The 15,590-nt window shown below is 45.2% G+C and overlaps 1 protein-coding gene across 1 annotated transcript in view; it reads right to left on the bottom strand.

Annotated features, from left to right (window-relative positions):
* LOC133141493 (dynamin-1-like) overlaps positions 1-15,590 on the bottom strand; it is a 67,866-nt gene that overhangs the window by 38,717 nt on the left and 13,559 nt on the right. Inside the window, exons 2-3 of the mRNA XM_061262064.1 lie at positions 1,598-1,608; positions 1,212-1,316 (exon numbers count right to left, since the gene is read on the bottom strand). Of these exons, the coding sequence (XP_061118048.1) occupies positions 1,212-1,316; positions 1,598-1,608 (116 nt within the window). The remainder of the gene's footprint in view (positions 1-1,211; positions 1,317-1,597; positions 1,609-15,590) is intronic.

The following is a 15,590-nucleotide window of genomic DNA, read 5'->3' as shown; positions in this document are numbered from 1 at the left end:
TCATTTAGCACCTGTGCTAAAGAGGATGGCTGAAGCGAATTTTTGAACAGATGGTTCTTATCCTGAACTGTGCCAGTAAAATACATTCAGCTAAAAAATATATAAATGATCAGAAATGTGAGTTATCTCAGATATTAGATTCCATTAGGCTGATAGATAATGGACTCCCTTGGCCTGAGATCATGAATTCCCTTAGCGTGATAGATAATGGATCCATTCCAGGAATCTGTGGCATGCATTGTCAGCATTTGTTGTTTAGAATCATGACATGGCAAAATAAATCTGAAGCTAGCATTCACCTTCATTATTTCTGAAGGAGCTTATTGGTGTGCTTACAATGACATCTATCTGTTAATTACATCTATCCAGCATATCACTTCAGTAGTATTTTGAAAGGTCCACCCAACAGCACATACAATATTGTGCATTTTATCTCAGATTCTACTTCTTTCAGTTTCCATTTAATCACAGTCTTGGAAAAAGAAATTCTCCACTCAATATCTAATTCCCAACCTTATTATTACTTTTGAGGAAAGGGGGCCAGTCCACACTTGTCCTGTTACCTTATTTTATCTAATGTGAAGATGAAACACTGCTCCTCATCCTTATCCACCAAAACTCACCAGGGAGCCGACAGGAGGAACTCTATCTGCAGGGAGAGCCTCTGTCCTCTACAAGGGCTGACCTTGTGATTGGCTCTGCACCTCCATATGCAGCACACACACTTACACACAAACACACACACACACACACACTCTCTCACACACACTCACACACAAACACACACACATAAACACATGCACAGACACATACACTCTCTCTCACACACTCACACACAAACACACACACATAAACACATGCACAGACACCGACACATACACTCTCTCTCACACAGTCACACACACAAACACACACACAAACGCACGCACCCACACACATTCACTCACTCACAGACACATACACTCACACACTCACACACACACGCAAATGCACGCACAAACACACATGCACAGACACAGATGCGTACACTCACACACAGACACACATAAATTCACTCACTCACACACACAGTTAGTGTGTTGAATTTTGCAAAAAAAAGCCTGTATTCAAAGATAGTTCCTAAGCAATCAGAAAAAACTGTAACTGGGGGAAAAACATTCACACATGCAGTACCCACAGTGACCTGCAGGGGGTGACCAGGAGGCCCTTACCTGTGGGACACTGGATGAGCTGCAGGACCAGGGGACGGCGGGTGACGATGCCAGAGCCGCGGGGCAGGAAGTCCCTGCGCAGAAACAGGAAGTGTGGCGTCAGCACTGAGAGGCAGATTTACCAGAGGCTCACCTCAACTCAGACTCACCTCAGAATCTGAGTCATAGCTAAGACACACATTACATTACATTACATTACATTAATGCCGTCGCTCTTATCCAGAGCGACGTACAACAAAGTGCAAAGTATAACCAGGGATAAGTGCGCTGAAAGACCCTAGAGGGAAGTACAATATCAACTGCTACCTGTACAACAAAGATAAGGACCAGGGCCTAACACACACCTGAGACATAGCTCACAGACATCATACAGCACCCAGACATACCTGAGACACACCTGAGACATACAGCACACATCATACAGCACCCAGACACACCTGAGACACACCTGAGACCAAGATTCATATTATGAATTAAGGCATGTGTGTCTGCATGATCGCATTTGTGTTCTTATGAAGCTGCTGTCGACAGATTTTGCACTGGTAACAAATTAATCGTGTAAATGTTTGAAAATAGTGCACATTTTCGTTATTTTCACACTGAAATCCCATGAGAAAAAAAGGATTTAATCTTTTATCCAGCCAGACAAGGTGACTGAGAACAGTGACCTGACCACATTTTAATTTGGGGCGACAATGGCTCAGGTGATAAGAGCAGTTGTCTGGCAGTCGGAGGGTTGCTGATTCAAATCACACCCTGGGTTCTTGAGCAAGACACCTAACCCCCAAATGCTCCTGATGAGCTGGTTGGTACCTTGCATGGCAGCCAATCGCTGTTGGTGTGCGTGTATGTGTATGAATGGGTGAATGAGAAGCATCAATTGTACAGCGCTTTGGATGAAGGCACTATATAAATGCCAACCATTTACCATTACCATTTACATTTTAGTTGATAGATAGATTATCGTTCTTGCTGGCACTGTCCACTCAGAATCTCCGGTTCTTGGGTTACCTGGGAGACCTGCAGGACCCAGCAGCTGCCCCACGCACAGGCCAATCAGCACTCACATCAGGGTAGCAACTGCAGCTCATAGCCAATCAGCACTCGCATCACGGTGGCAGCTGCAACTCATAGCCAATCAGCACTCACAGCAGGGTAGCAGCTGCAGCTCATAGCCAATCAGCACTCGCATCACGGTGGCAGCTGCAACTCATAGCCAATCAGCACTCACAGTAGGGTAGCAGCTGTGCCCCCCCCCCCATTCGTCACCAAAACTGACATTGCTTGCCTATACACCCCAGGAACCACGAAGGCCAAATCCGCAGCCTTATTCAAGATTTGCAATTCCTCGTTGCTGAAACAGCCTCAATCAGTAAACGTTGCGGTTGTTAAGTGAGTAAAGACTTTGATCTTTGCAACTGGGGCAACGTATGTATCCTCAGACAGCCTTCAGTCGTTTAAAATTCACAGGAAACTCCACCTGGTATGACCCGTTTAAAATGTCCCTGTCCGATGTCTCTGATGGACCGTGAAAGCGCTTTTACGCAGCTGAGTCACGCTGGAGTTTAAAAAAAGGCTGAAAATGACGGAGGCACTGCCAGTACTTGGCTGATGTTCTCGTGACCTCCTTGCCTTTCAGCTGAAGCGGAGACACCAGTCGCACGGCTTAACCCTTCACTTAGATGTGCTGCGACGCACGTCAATTCAGCTGACTTTTACATACATGTCACTTTATTGTATGATTGCAATGAAAAATTAAAAAGGACTTTATTTTGTAAAATACAGGGTAAGAAATCAGTGATGTTGACCCACTGTATCATAATCAAGTCGCTATGGCCAATTTCACATAATTCACAAAAATGTATGTATAAATGTTCATTTCTGGCTGTTTTAGGCATTCAGCTTCAATTTGTAGAACAGTACATTGGTTTTCATAATCTCCATGTCAGAGTAAAAATGTAGTTTTTAAGCTTTTAAACGCAAGATGTCAAAGAGAAAGTAACACCGGAGTTGTGCATTGTTTGGAGGCTAGCCAGCTTGTCACCATTCACCAGTCACAAGTAGCTGCGTTCGTGGCTACATGTTAATGTATTAGTTTAATGTCTTAATGTCAAGAGTACATTTTCCCAGTATGGGCAGTCTCCCAGACTCAAGTAATCACCTTGCAACGAAACTTTGAAGCCGTTTTTCTCAGAAACAAGGCTTGGTGGCAGTCAAGTCGAAACGGGACACAACTCCCTTGATATCTGGAGTAGAGAGATAACTCTGGTATCGTTTGAAAGCTTACTTTATCCTCTTTCGATCCGTTTATACGTTTTTGGGTCAATACGGTTGATTTTGATAAAGCAGGTCACATTTATATTTGGGAAGAGTGCCACCTACTGGCCCATCAGTCTTTCTTAACTGGCATCTCGATTGTGTAGGGATCTCACATTATATCATCACGAAGCTCAGCCCTGCTTAGATTCAGTAGTTCTACACAAGAAGGGCACGGAGCAGAGATCGAAATGGAAATTTCTCTGCGCTTTCGGCCATGTTCGTATTCCGGTTCAGCATCCTGTTGTCTTGGCCCTAGCTGGCTGCGGCTCCGCAGCTATCCCCGGGCAGTTTGTAACGGGTTGACATTTGTGGATCAATAACGAGGCCAGTGATCGCAAGCCCATGTTTCATTCAGGAAAAAAGACGCTCGCATTAATCACACGCTCCGGCGACCGCCTCGGGCGTGTGGAAATTAATTGGGGGAGAATCTGAAATGAAGCCACGGCATATTGGCTGCCGCAAAGTAACCATGGCAACCCTGGTTAAAATATTCCTCAGGAGTCGTGAGGCATTTCTGATTTAAAAACAAAAGACTGAGAGGAACATATTTGTGCTAATGCATACAATATGGCATGTTGTTTAAGTCATGCTGTATGTATACAGTATGTGACGTCGAGTACAGTAAGTCATATTGTGTATGGCATGTTGACAAACCAGGTACATGTAAGTTTCCATTGAAAATGCACAAAAATGTTCCCAAAATCTCAATAGCCTTTTCCTAAATCACACACATTGGGCACGTTTGTCTTTTATTATATAATGATTAGGCAGCGTATTATAATGTATAATGTGAGATATATCACACTGAGCGGTAATCTTCTCAGCCACTCTGGTTATTTGCTGAGTAGATTCCCCATCACCTCTCAGTTACTAATGACTGATTTTAATGACTGGGGGAGTTTTTTCTCATCGCTGTTTTGAGTGTGTTCCCTCTCCCCTGGGGAGGGGGGGCTTCACCTCACTTGCCATTCTATGGGAGGGTTCAGACCGTCTGTCCCAGTCTTCTTATATTCCTGTGAAGCGTCAGTTCTCCTTGTGACAGTGTCAATGAATTGATTTGAGATTAATTGAATTGAATTGAATTGAATTGAATTGAACTGAAAGTATCTCCCTACAGTTTTAATGGTGGCACCACATGTAGAGGAAGCCTTTGTGAAGCCCTCGCCAACTGCCTTACCTCCGACTGCCTCGTTTCAAAAGAGGAGCAGCAGGGATGGCCCCGTGCTGTCAATCAATAACCAACGGGGTGCAGATCCCATGGGGGAAGAGATGGGACCAGCTGAGAACAGCCTGGATGGACCTATTCACATTCTGAGCCAAAATGGCCGACAGAGGAGCAGCTCTGCCGCAGAAAGTAGAGCTGGACTTCTGCTCACAATCACAGGAGTGGTGGCCAGCCAGCCTGGCCGTGTCACAATTACTTTGGCATGGTTACACGTGATTCGTTTCACTAGGGTTCCATACCCATGACTGTCTGCTCTCGTTTCACAAACACAAAAGCATTGTGGAATTGGAGCTCATAGCCCAACACTTGGTTGAATTTAATGAAAGGTTTTCAAAAGTAAAACGTGCAAGACCGCCTCAGTATCGCTCCCTTAATGCACCAGCCTGTGCATGCATTCGCGTGAGAGCATGTGAGTGTATGGTTGTGCGCTTTAACAGGAACACATTCTCACCACCACCTCTCTTTCTCTTCCTCTCTCCCTCCCTCTCTCCCCGAATCCGGTAAACCACGCGATAATAACAGGCACCGATTCATCTCATCAAACGGATTAAAACTTTTCCTTCCTCCTCTGGAGCAGCAGTGCTGTTCCTGTTTTTCCTTGTTTTGTTCTTTCCATCAAAGGAAAACTGAACGCATTGTGCTCACATCCCTGGGTCCTGCCTCTGGAGGGTGAGCAGGGGTCTGACACACTCACTGGCCCCCAGGGGCCACATACCGTATTGGGTGTCCCCAATATATTTCCAAAATCCCATTTAAAGCAGATACATTTTCTGAGCTTTAATGACCTGCGAAAATCATTGCAAAGGTTTAAAAGGTTTTTGAGTGTGGAGCTGGTTACACATTTAAGAGGAAGGTGTTTGCTGCCGGTGCACTGATCAGAAATGATTGAAGTGGGTGACTGATGCAAATAGGTTTACTGAAAAGTAAGTCCTGACTTTGGTTCTTTTTTTTACATTACATTACATTATTGGCATTTGGCAGACGCTCTTATCCAGAGCGACGTACAACAAAGTGCATACCCATAACCAGGGATAAGTTCGCTGAAAGACTCTAGAGGGAAGTACAATTTCAACTGCTACCTGTACAACAAAGATAAGGACAAGGGCCAATTTTTTTTTTTTTTTTTTTTTTGAACAAACAAACAAACAGAGCAAAACTATCCAAACACTGCTTACCTAGCCAACTAAAAATACCGATACACAAAGCAAGTCACAGAGAAAACAATTAAGGTTCACAGGGAGGTAGGGAGGGATGGGGAGAGGTGCTGCTTGAAGAGGTGTGTCTTCAGCTTGCGCTTGAAGGTGGGGAGAGATTCTATAGTTCTGACCTCAACGGGGAGTTCATTCCACCACCGTGGAGCCAGAACAGATAGTAGTCCTGAGCGTGAGGTGGAGGTTCTGAGAGGGGGAGGTGCCAAGCGGCCTGTGGAGGCTGAACAAAGACTTTTCTAATGCAGCAAATGCCCTTCCACTTTAGGAAATATGAATTATGCCTGGATCAAGAGCGGAGAGACTGAGGTCAACACGGCAACAAACGGTGACCTGGAAACAGGGTTATCTATGACGAGTACCAAAGAGAAAGGCATTTTCCTCAATGCAACACAGCACTGCCTACCTGTTCATTGCCATTATTAAAGCTTTTCAGGGTGTCAGAACCCTCAGCCCTCAGGAATGGCCAATGAGAAGCGAGTGGTGATATCTGTGATATCTGCCCAGATGCTCATGAAACTGAAAGCTTTTGGAGATGCTGATCCATTCAGCTTTGAATGGAAGTGAAACAGAATACTGAGAACATTGAATTTCTAGTGGATTCACACAAGTTAAAGTTTTTGAAATTCAGATTCAAAGCCCCGTATTCAGTTTTAATAATAAGTAAATCAATGAATTTTTAAACCATACATACAAATTCAAAGTATGAAATACAAATTCAATGTAATAAAATTCAATCACAAATCTTTATATACAACTTTCTATTCAGGAATAAAAGTGCAGATTTAGTCCATTAAAGTAGAGTTATCTGGGAGCAGCATGCCCTGCTTTTCCTCAGACTCCAGCTCCTGCTCCCATTCCCTCAACCCTCCTCTCCCTCAGGGACACCCTCCCTGGGACAGATGGCTGAGACTGTGGGCTCTCTCCACCACTCCTTCCCCTGCGCACACACACATGCACACACACACAGACACACATGCACACACACACACACTCACACACACAGACACACACACACTCACACTCACACTCACACACACACACACATGCGCACATACTCACACTCACACTCACACACACACACTCACACACACACACACATGCACACACACAACACACACACACACACACATGCGCACATACTCACACTCACACACACACACTCACACACACACACATGCGCACATACTCACACTCACACACACACTCACACACACACACATGCGCACATACTCACACTTACACAGACACACATGCACACACACACACACAACACACATACACACATACACTCACACACACAGACACACATTCACACACACACACACACACACACACTCTCACACACACACACACACACACACAGACATACATGCGCTTACACTCACACTCACATACACTCACACACACACACAGACACACATATACACACAGACACACACAGACACACACACATGCACACACACAAACACACTGAGTGATGGCCATATGGACCAACCATACGGACACAAGCAAGGCACAAAGCACAGCCCCCCCCCTCCCCGCCGCCCCTCCCTCGTTATAAACCTCACTGAATGGGCCACTTGCACAGCCCCCCCCTCCCCGCCTCCCCTCCCTCGTTATAAACCTCACTGAATGGGCCACTTGATTGCAGGCAGGTTTGGGCTGAGCCCGAGGTGCTGAACAAGGGAAATTTAAAGCCATAGTCACATGACTGCAGAGGAGAAAAAGCCCTCTACCTTTTCTCCCTCTACCCTGGTCCTGGCGAGCCGCAGGGTGTGCTGGTTTTTGTTTTCACCTTCACATAAGAAACCAGTTCAGACCCAAGACACCAGATGATGCAAGTTAACCATGTAATTAGTGGTTTTAATTAATAAGTTAAGAGCTGGGCACCGTGATCCAGCAGACCCTATGGTCATCCAGGGCCAAGAGCTACTGGGGGCTCATCCCAATCGCTTATTTTTGTCCTCTTTTTCTTTTTCTTTCTCCTTTTCTTGCCCCTAGTTCCACCCATCGGGAGAGGATCGGGAAATATGAAAGAAGAAGAGGTAAAGACAGGGAAATTCGAGAAAAGGTGAATTGGGCAAATGGAATGTCCTGGCTCCTTCAAACGTCAGGTGTGTGGTAGACGGGGAGAGGTGGACCCACGGGCCAGCCTCTCCTAGAAGGAACATTTAAGGGGTTGGAATGTCTTTAAAGATGGCGGACCTCGATCGATTTCCGGATCTGGAGCAAGTTTATGCTGCTTTTTGTTCCAACCGGTCCTGTAATTATCTTATGTCATTAAGACATGCGAATGCGCTTCCAAAATTTGTCAAACAGTTGATCGATCGGGTTTTCACACGCTGTTGCCCCTTTGGAAGACTCTGCTGGGATACGTTCTTTGGTTCCCAGGCTTTGTGGATGAACTGAATGAAAGTGCTCACATTCAGGTTTAGGTAACAAACAAACACTGATGCTAGCTCACTGGGATCACAGCCAATAGCAGTTGGCAATGCATGATCTTACAACACAAAGTTAGATGCCATAGCAGGTTGCAAGAGGGAAATGGGAAGTGCGGTTTTATTAGGAAGCAAATGGGTTCAGAGATTTGGGGCTAGATTTAGCATAGTTAGTAATGCAGCATTGGGTGAGCCAAGCTACAGTTTACAGTTTTTTTCAATCGTTTTCACACTTGTCTCAATACCATGTCCACACTTAACACATTCACCATATCATTAGACTATGTGAACCAAACTGTGCATATTTTTGCATTGCTTTCATACTAAAGGCATTCAATCACCACTTCTTCCAAAATTCATGAATACCTCTCTCAGTCAGTGTTCACCACCAGCAAATGTTTGTACAAATACAGCAAATCTTTTCAAAACAGTTAACATTGTGTAAGGAAATATGCTGCATTTTGGCAGAAAAATGAAACTATATGCTTGAAATACGTAAGACAAATCATTCTGATTTGAGCAGAAAGTTTATTCATTTTTTTTGTTTGCAGCCTTGTTACCATCTATACAAAAGTGATCATACTTGCATTGAAATGTGCATGTATAGGGTAAATATAGATGTAATTGTCACTGAAGAGATTTTCCCACTATTACTGCTGTATATGTACTGTTGAAACACCTGGCTGTCATTTCAGTGAACAACCTACCCAGGTGTTTGTTGTTTGTGCCCCGTTACCACATATACAAAAGGGGCCACCTTTGGATTGGCATTTGCATTCTTTAGCCTTGGTGGGGAAAATGGATGCAGCCAGAGGTAGAGGAAGAAGACGTTGTGGAAGTGCGAGAACAATTGTGTCTGATGAAATCAGAGCCACAGTCATTGATCATGTGGTAAATCATGGTCTGTCCCTGAGGGAATCAGGTTGAGGGTTCAACCAAACTTGCCTAGATCCACAGTGGCTTCAATAGTGAGGATTTTCAGGCAAACCAACAGGTACTATACAGTATTTACAGCATTCTGACTGAAGGAGTTCAATTGATGTGTATATTACAGCAGTACAGAAAAAGCAGATGTATCAGTGCACATTTGTCTTTCACTCACTACAGGACCCAGCGGTTACCTCACACAGTCACACAGGGGGCAGGGGAAGAATGTTTACGCCTCAACAGGAGGATACAATAGTTGGGATAAATACGCAACAACATAATCGCAGACAAGGACATATTTCCAAACATCGACAGTGTGAGCACTACAACCATTTCAAGAGTGCTACCGAAACATCAGATCAGGATGAAACAGTTGTACACTGTCCCCTTTGACAGGAACTCTGAGGGTGTCAAGGAACTCAGGTACCAATATGAAGTTTATGAAGGTATATGTGAAGGTTTAGGACCACCACCCACATGAACAGATGTCACTTCTAGATGCAATGGCTGCTGGGTGTATGAACAGTGTAACACATCCTGGGCTGGATAAGGCACGCAAAAATAAGTTTTCCTCGGTGTATAGCAAGAGATAACATTCGGAGTGATGTTGATGAAAATCAATAGCCAAATGCAGAGGACAGGATGGATGGGCCAGGCCAACAGTAGACTTCTGATACTGATAGGCAGACAATATATGTGCGAATTACTGTATATAGTGAAAATATTGCTATTTGGTATGTATTTGTTATTGATTGTAATGTATTTTGAGTAATTGATTGTATTGTATTTTTCTTTTCTGAATTACAGTATATTGCACTGTGAGAACAAACGTCAAAATACTGAAAACCCTCTGAAGAACACTGTTACTTTTGTGATGCTCCAAGTTGTTTGTGTTTTGTAGTTCATTGAACATTGAGTGACAAAGTAGTCTTATGGGAGAAAGCATATGCTATAGTTATGGCAGCATGAGTTTTTTTTTATATTTTTGGGTGAAATATTAAGTGTTTTGGTGGTTGAAGTGCATTTTGCACCAAAGGTTAACTGATTTGCTCAGGTGTGTGTTTCAAAAGCACACTGTGTGAAGAGTTTTGAAAAAGTGGACATGGTATTGAGACAAGTGTGAAAACGATTGTAAAAAACTGTAAACAGGCACTTTTTCAGACGGTGCCCACCACATACACCTGACATACATACTGACTGCACAGGTCTAAGGTACTGTAATCTATCTTCCTGTCTGCAAACCAAAGCAGAAGCTAAATCTGAAAAAAGAAAATGGACAGATGGAGATGATTTCTGTATTTAAACTACATCCCCAAACACATACTGTGTCATCCAGCATCTGCTCCATTTCCCTCATTAAAAGCCACAAATCTGGGGAAACAGAGCCGTCGCCCGGAGGAGAGAGCACACCGGCATGAAAGGCAGTGACTATCATGTCCCGTCATACGGACATGGCTGGTCTCGCCCCTACATGCAGCCAGTCAGAGGGCAGAGTCATACGGACATGGCTGGTCTCGCCCCTACATGCAGCCAGTCAGAGGGCAGAGTCATACGGACATGGCTGGTCTCGCCCCTACATGCAGCCAGTCAGAGGGCAGAGTCATACGGACATGGCTGGTCTCGCCCCTACATGCAGCCAGTCAGAGGGCAGAGTCATACGGACATGGCTGGTCTCGCCCCTACATGCAGCCAGTCAGAGGGCAGAGTCATACGGACATGGCTGGTCTCGCCCCTACATGCAGCCAGTCAGAGGGCAGAGTCATACGGACATGGCTGGTCTCGCCCCTACATGCAGCCAGTCAGAGGGCAGAGTCATACGGACATGGCTGGTCTCGCCCCTACATGCAGCCAGTCAGAGGGCAGAGTCATACGGACATGGCTGGTCTCGCCCCTACATGCAGCCAGTCAGAGGGCAGAGTCATACGGACATGGCTGGTCTCGCCCCTACATGCAGCCAGTCAGAGGGCAGAGTCATACGGACATGGCTGGTTTCACCCCCAAATAGTGCCAGTCAGAAAGCAGAGTCCGGTCATACAGACATGGCTGGTCTCGCCCCTACATGGCTGGTCTCGCCCCTACATGGCTGGTCTCGCCCCTACATGCTGGCAGTCAGAGATATGCGGTGAAACTGCAGGGGAGGACAGTAGGTGACTGCAGCTGCACCGTGTGACGTGTGAAAGCAGTGTAGTAAAAAAAATGTTTTAAACCCTGACAGACTGAACTCAAGTACAGAGCACACTGAAAACCAAAAACACTAAGTTACTGTGTGCTTTCAGTTCCTCCACCAAAAACACTAAACTACTGTGTGCTTTCAGTTCCTCCACCAAAAACACTAAGCTACTGTGTGCTTTCAGTTCCTCCACCAAAAACACTAAGCTACTGTGTGCTTTCAGTTTCTCCACCAAAAACACTAAGCTGCTGTGTGCTTTCAGTTTCTCCACCAAAAACACTAAGCTACTGTGTGCTTTCAGTTTCTCCACCAAAAACACTAAGCTGCTGTGTGCTTTCAGCTTCTCCACCAAAAACACTAAACTACTGTGTGCTTTCAGTTTCTCCACCAAAAACACTAAACTGCTGTGTGCTTTCAGTTTCTCCACCAAAAAAAGGTTGGGTGTTTAATAAACCACAACAGCACACTAAGCGGTTAATGGCTTTGCCCAGTTCACAACCTTGGAGATTACGCTACAGTCACAGACAGTGTTGGGCTCACAACACACAGATTAGAGGGAGCGTAACAGCCAATGAGAGTGTCCCTTCTTCAGTATCAGGTGACCAACAGATTATCTCTATGCTGAGAACCAATCAGAACTCTTCTCTTGCTGTTTGTGGCCAGAACTCACACAGATTAGATTTAATCTTGCGTAGTAGCATCCTCAACACTGCATACCCATACAAACTCTGTATCAGAGCGTGCGCTCTCTCTCTCTCCCTCTCTCGCTTTCTCCCTCTCTCTCTCTCTCTCTCTCTCTCTCTCTCAATTCAATTCAATTCAATTCAATTCAAATAAGCTTTATTGGCATGGTAAGGGGCGGCACGGATGGTGCTGTGGGTAGCACTGCCGCCTCACAGCAAGGAGGTCCTGGGTTTGAATCCCCGTCAGCCTCTCTGTGCGGAGTTTGCATGTTCTCCCCGTGTCTGTGTGGGTTTCCTCCGGGTACTCCGGTTTCCTCCCACAGTCCAAAGACATGCATGTTAGGCTGATTGGAGAGTCTAAATTGGCCATAGGTATGAGTGTATGAGTGTGTGAGTGAATGGTGTGTGTGCCCTGTGATGGACTGGCGACCTGTCCAGGGTGTATTCCTGCCTTTCGCCCAATGTATGCTGGGTAGGCTCCAGCCCCTCTGGGCAATATGTCAAAGCATTAATCAATGTAACAAGCATAACAGATAGGCAATAATAATTGAACTACAATAAACAGATACAATAAAATACAGAAGACAGAAATAAAATTAGAAATAACTCCTTCAGAATGTCAATGAACAATAAGACATTTTTCTTTCTGGTGTTGATGTTACTCTCTCTGTCTCTCTCTGTTTCTTTCTCTCACTCACTCCTGGTCATTCTGCAAATGTCTTTAATTTTTCTTAGCGTAATGATTTGCTTACCGGTTTCTTTCAGAACCTTGCATTGTGTCTGTCCTCAGATCTTTGGTCCATCAGAACCATCTCATGATTGCGTAATCCCAGCACACGGTCTGAACTGGAGTCCCACTGGGACAAGACCCCAGGAGGTGAAACCTTTCACACTCTACAGATTGGGGTAACCAGGCAACCAGGCAACCAGGCAACAGAGCCCTCTGGAGCTTCACAGCTGAGACCCCCAGCCCTACTCCTTGACTCTTTCTGGCGCAAAATGGCTGCCGTTGCATCACCAACGCTCACGTACCCGAGTCTCCCAAGTCTGGGAATCCTCCCGCGCCCAGTCTGTCTGAGGAAGTGTACACACGGTGGAGTAAAGCGCTGCTCATTACCTTTGGGATGCCAGCTTCCCTGCTCAGATCTGTGTTCCATGTCTGCACGGAGACATTACAATGAACAATGCGCAATTAACAACACGCACCTGTTCTCTACACTACGCACAGCCCTGCAGAACACAGCACACCGTGAGTCACTATACAAACGCACACATCGCACACACACACACACACAAACACACACATCACACACACACATATAAACACACACCACACACACACACACTCACATACAAATGCACAATGCCAAGCATACACAAGCACACACACACTCACATACAAACGCACACATCATTATTACATTACATTACATTACAAGGCATTTAGCAGATGCTCTTATCCAGAGTGACGTACAACGAAGTGCAGATCAAACACAGGAAGTGCGAAGAGGACCTGAGAGGACAGTACAGTTCTGAGTCCTAGCATGACCATACAGATAGAATCGGAGCCCTTGAAGAATACATCAAATTACGAACTAGCATACCATGGTTGGCAGCTAGAATACCCCGAGTACAACAATACAATAGCTAATACAAAACAACACAACAATATCTATATATAACTATATAAGTGCCATTGTAGTCTATGGCATATACAAGGCTAATCATGGTGGTGAGGTAGGGAGGGAAATGTGCAGCCTGAAGAGATGAGTCTTCAGTTTGCGTCTACTCTAATGTCCACAGGGAGATCATTCGACCACCGTGGGGCCAGGACAGACAGCAGTCGTGACCAAGAAGTGCAGGTGTGGCAAGGGGGAGGTGCCAGACAGCACAAAGTGGTGGAACGGAGGGGTCTTGCTGCTGTATATGTCTTGATAAGCGATTGAATATATACAGGGGCTGATCCCTTAACTGCGAGCACCAAAGTTTTAAACATCATACACACACTCACACACACACTCACATACAAACACACATCACACACACACACTCACATACAAACACACATCACACATACACTCACATACAAATACACATCACACACACACACACTCACATACAAACGCACAATGCCAAACATACACAAACGCACACACACATTCACATACAAACACACATCACACACACGCACACACACATCACATACAAACACATACATCATACATCACACTGCACACACACATACACATGACACACACATATACACACCACGCACACACTGCACACACACATACACATCACACACACACCACACACAAACACACATACACATGACACACACATATACACACCACGCACACACTGCACACACACATACACATCACACACACACTACACACAAACACACATACACATGACACACACATATACACACCACGCACACACTGCACACACACATACACATCACACACACACCACACACAAACACATATACACATCACACACACACCACACACAAACACACATCACACACGCAGCACACACACACCACACAAAAACACACGCACACACACACACTGCATACATTGACGCACAGGTAAAAGGTTTTCATCCAGCCCCCTCAGCTGCCAGCATGTTGACATTCCAGTCAACAAACACAAAACACCCAGTCAATCCTCAGCTCCTCATCTGAATGAGCCTGAGCTAGCTGCTCTCCTTTGAGGGGGGTTCATCTGACCATACTTTACACAAATTGGGCTAAGGCATTTAATCAAAGCGTCCTTTACCCGGAACATTTTTTATAAAGTATAACTCCTCAGAAGGAACAACTAGACTTGTCCTAATAAGAGAGAGAGCAGGGCCAGGATACTCTTGCTAAGAGAACGCTGAGTGAGTGATGGCCTAATGCAAGAGGTTACATGCTAAATGCTATGCTAAGTGTAAAATGCTAAATGCTAATGTGACAGCAGACACGATGATGTCACTTCAGGTCAATCCGGCTACAGTCAGTGAACAGACTGCAGAATAAAGTGAAGAGCTGGTGTAGAGGCAGAAACAGACACTTAAGCCTGCGCTCGTGGTAAACAGGAAGGAGCGTTCATGCTAAGTGTCTTGTCCGAAACAGGGCCGAAATCACACTGCAGTGCCAGAGGATCTTTCCGAATTTAGCGGTGAGCTGGTGAGTCACCACGGGACTGGGAGTGAAGATTACAGGGAACTCAAATGGGGGGGTGGCATTATGTTTTCATGCATCTGTATTGGCCAAAATCTGTCCTGCTATGTTTGTTCATAGTCACAGCTTAACAGTGGTCAGTGGTCCGAGAAGTCAGAAAATGATGGCCATGGTGGTTTATTTTAGTGGCAGGAGCATTCTGGAAACTGTGACTGTATTTCAGATCTGGGTCAA

The sequence above is a fragment of the Conger conger genome, chromosome 12 (assembly GCF_963514075.1).
Source record: "Conger conger chromosome 12, fConCon1.1, whole genome shotgun sequence".
Lineage (NCBI taxonomy): Eukaryota > Metazoa > Chordata > Actinopteri > Anguilliformes > Congridae > Conger > Conger conger.
Note: the sequence above shows the minus strand (reverse complement) of the source record. Positions and strands in the feature narration are given on the sequence as shown.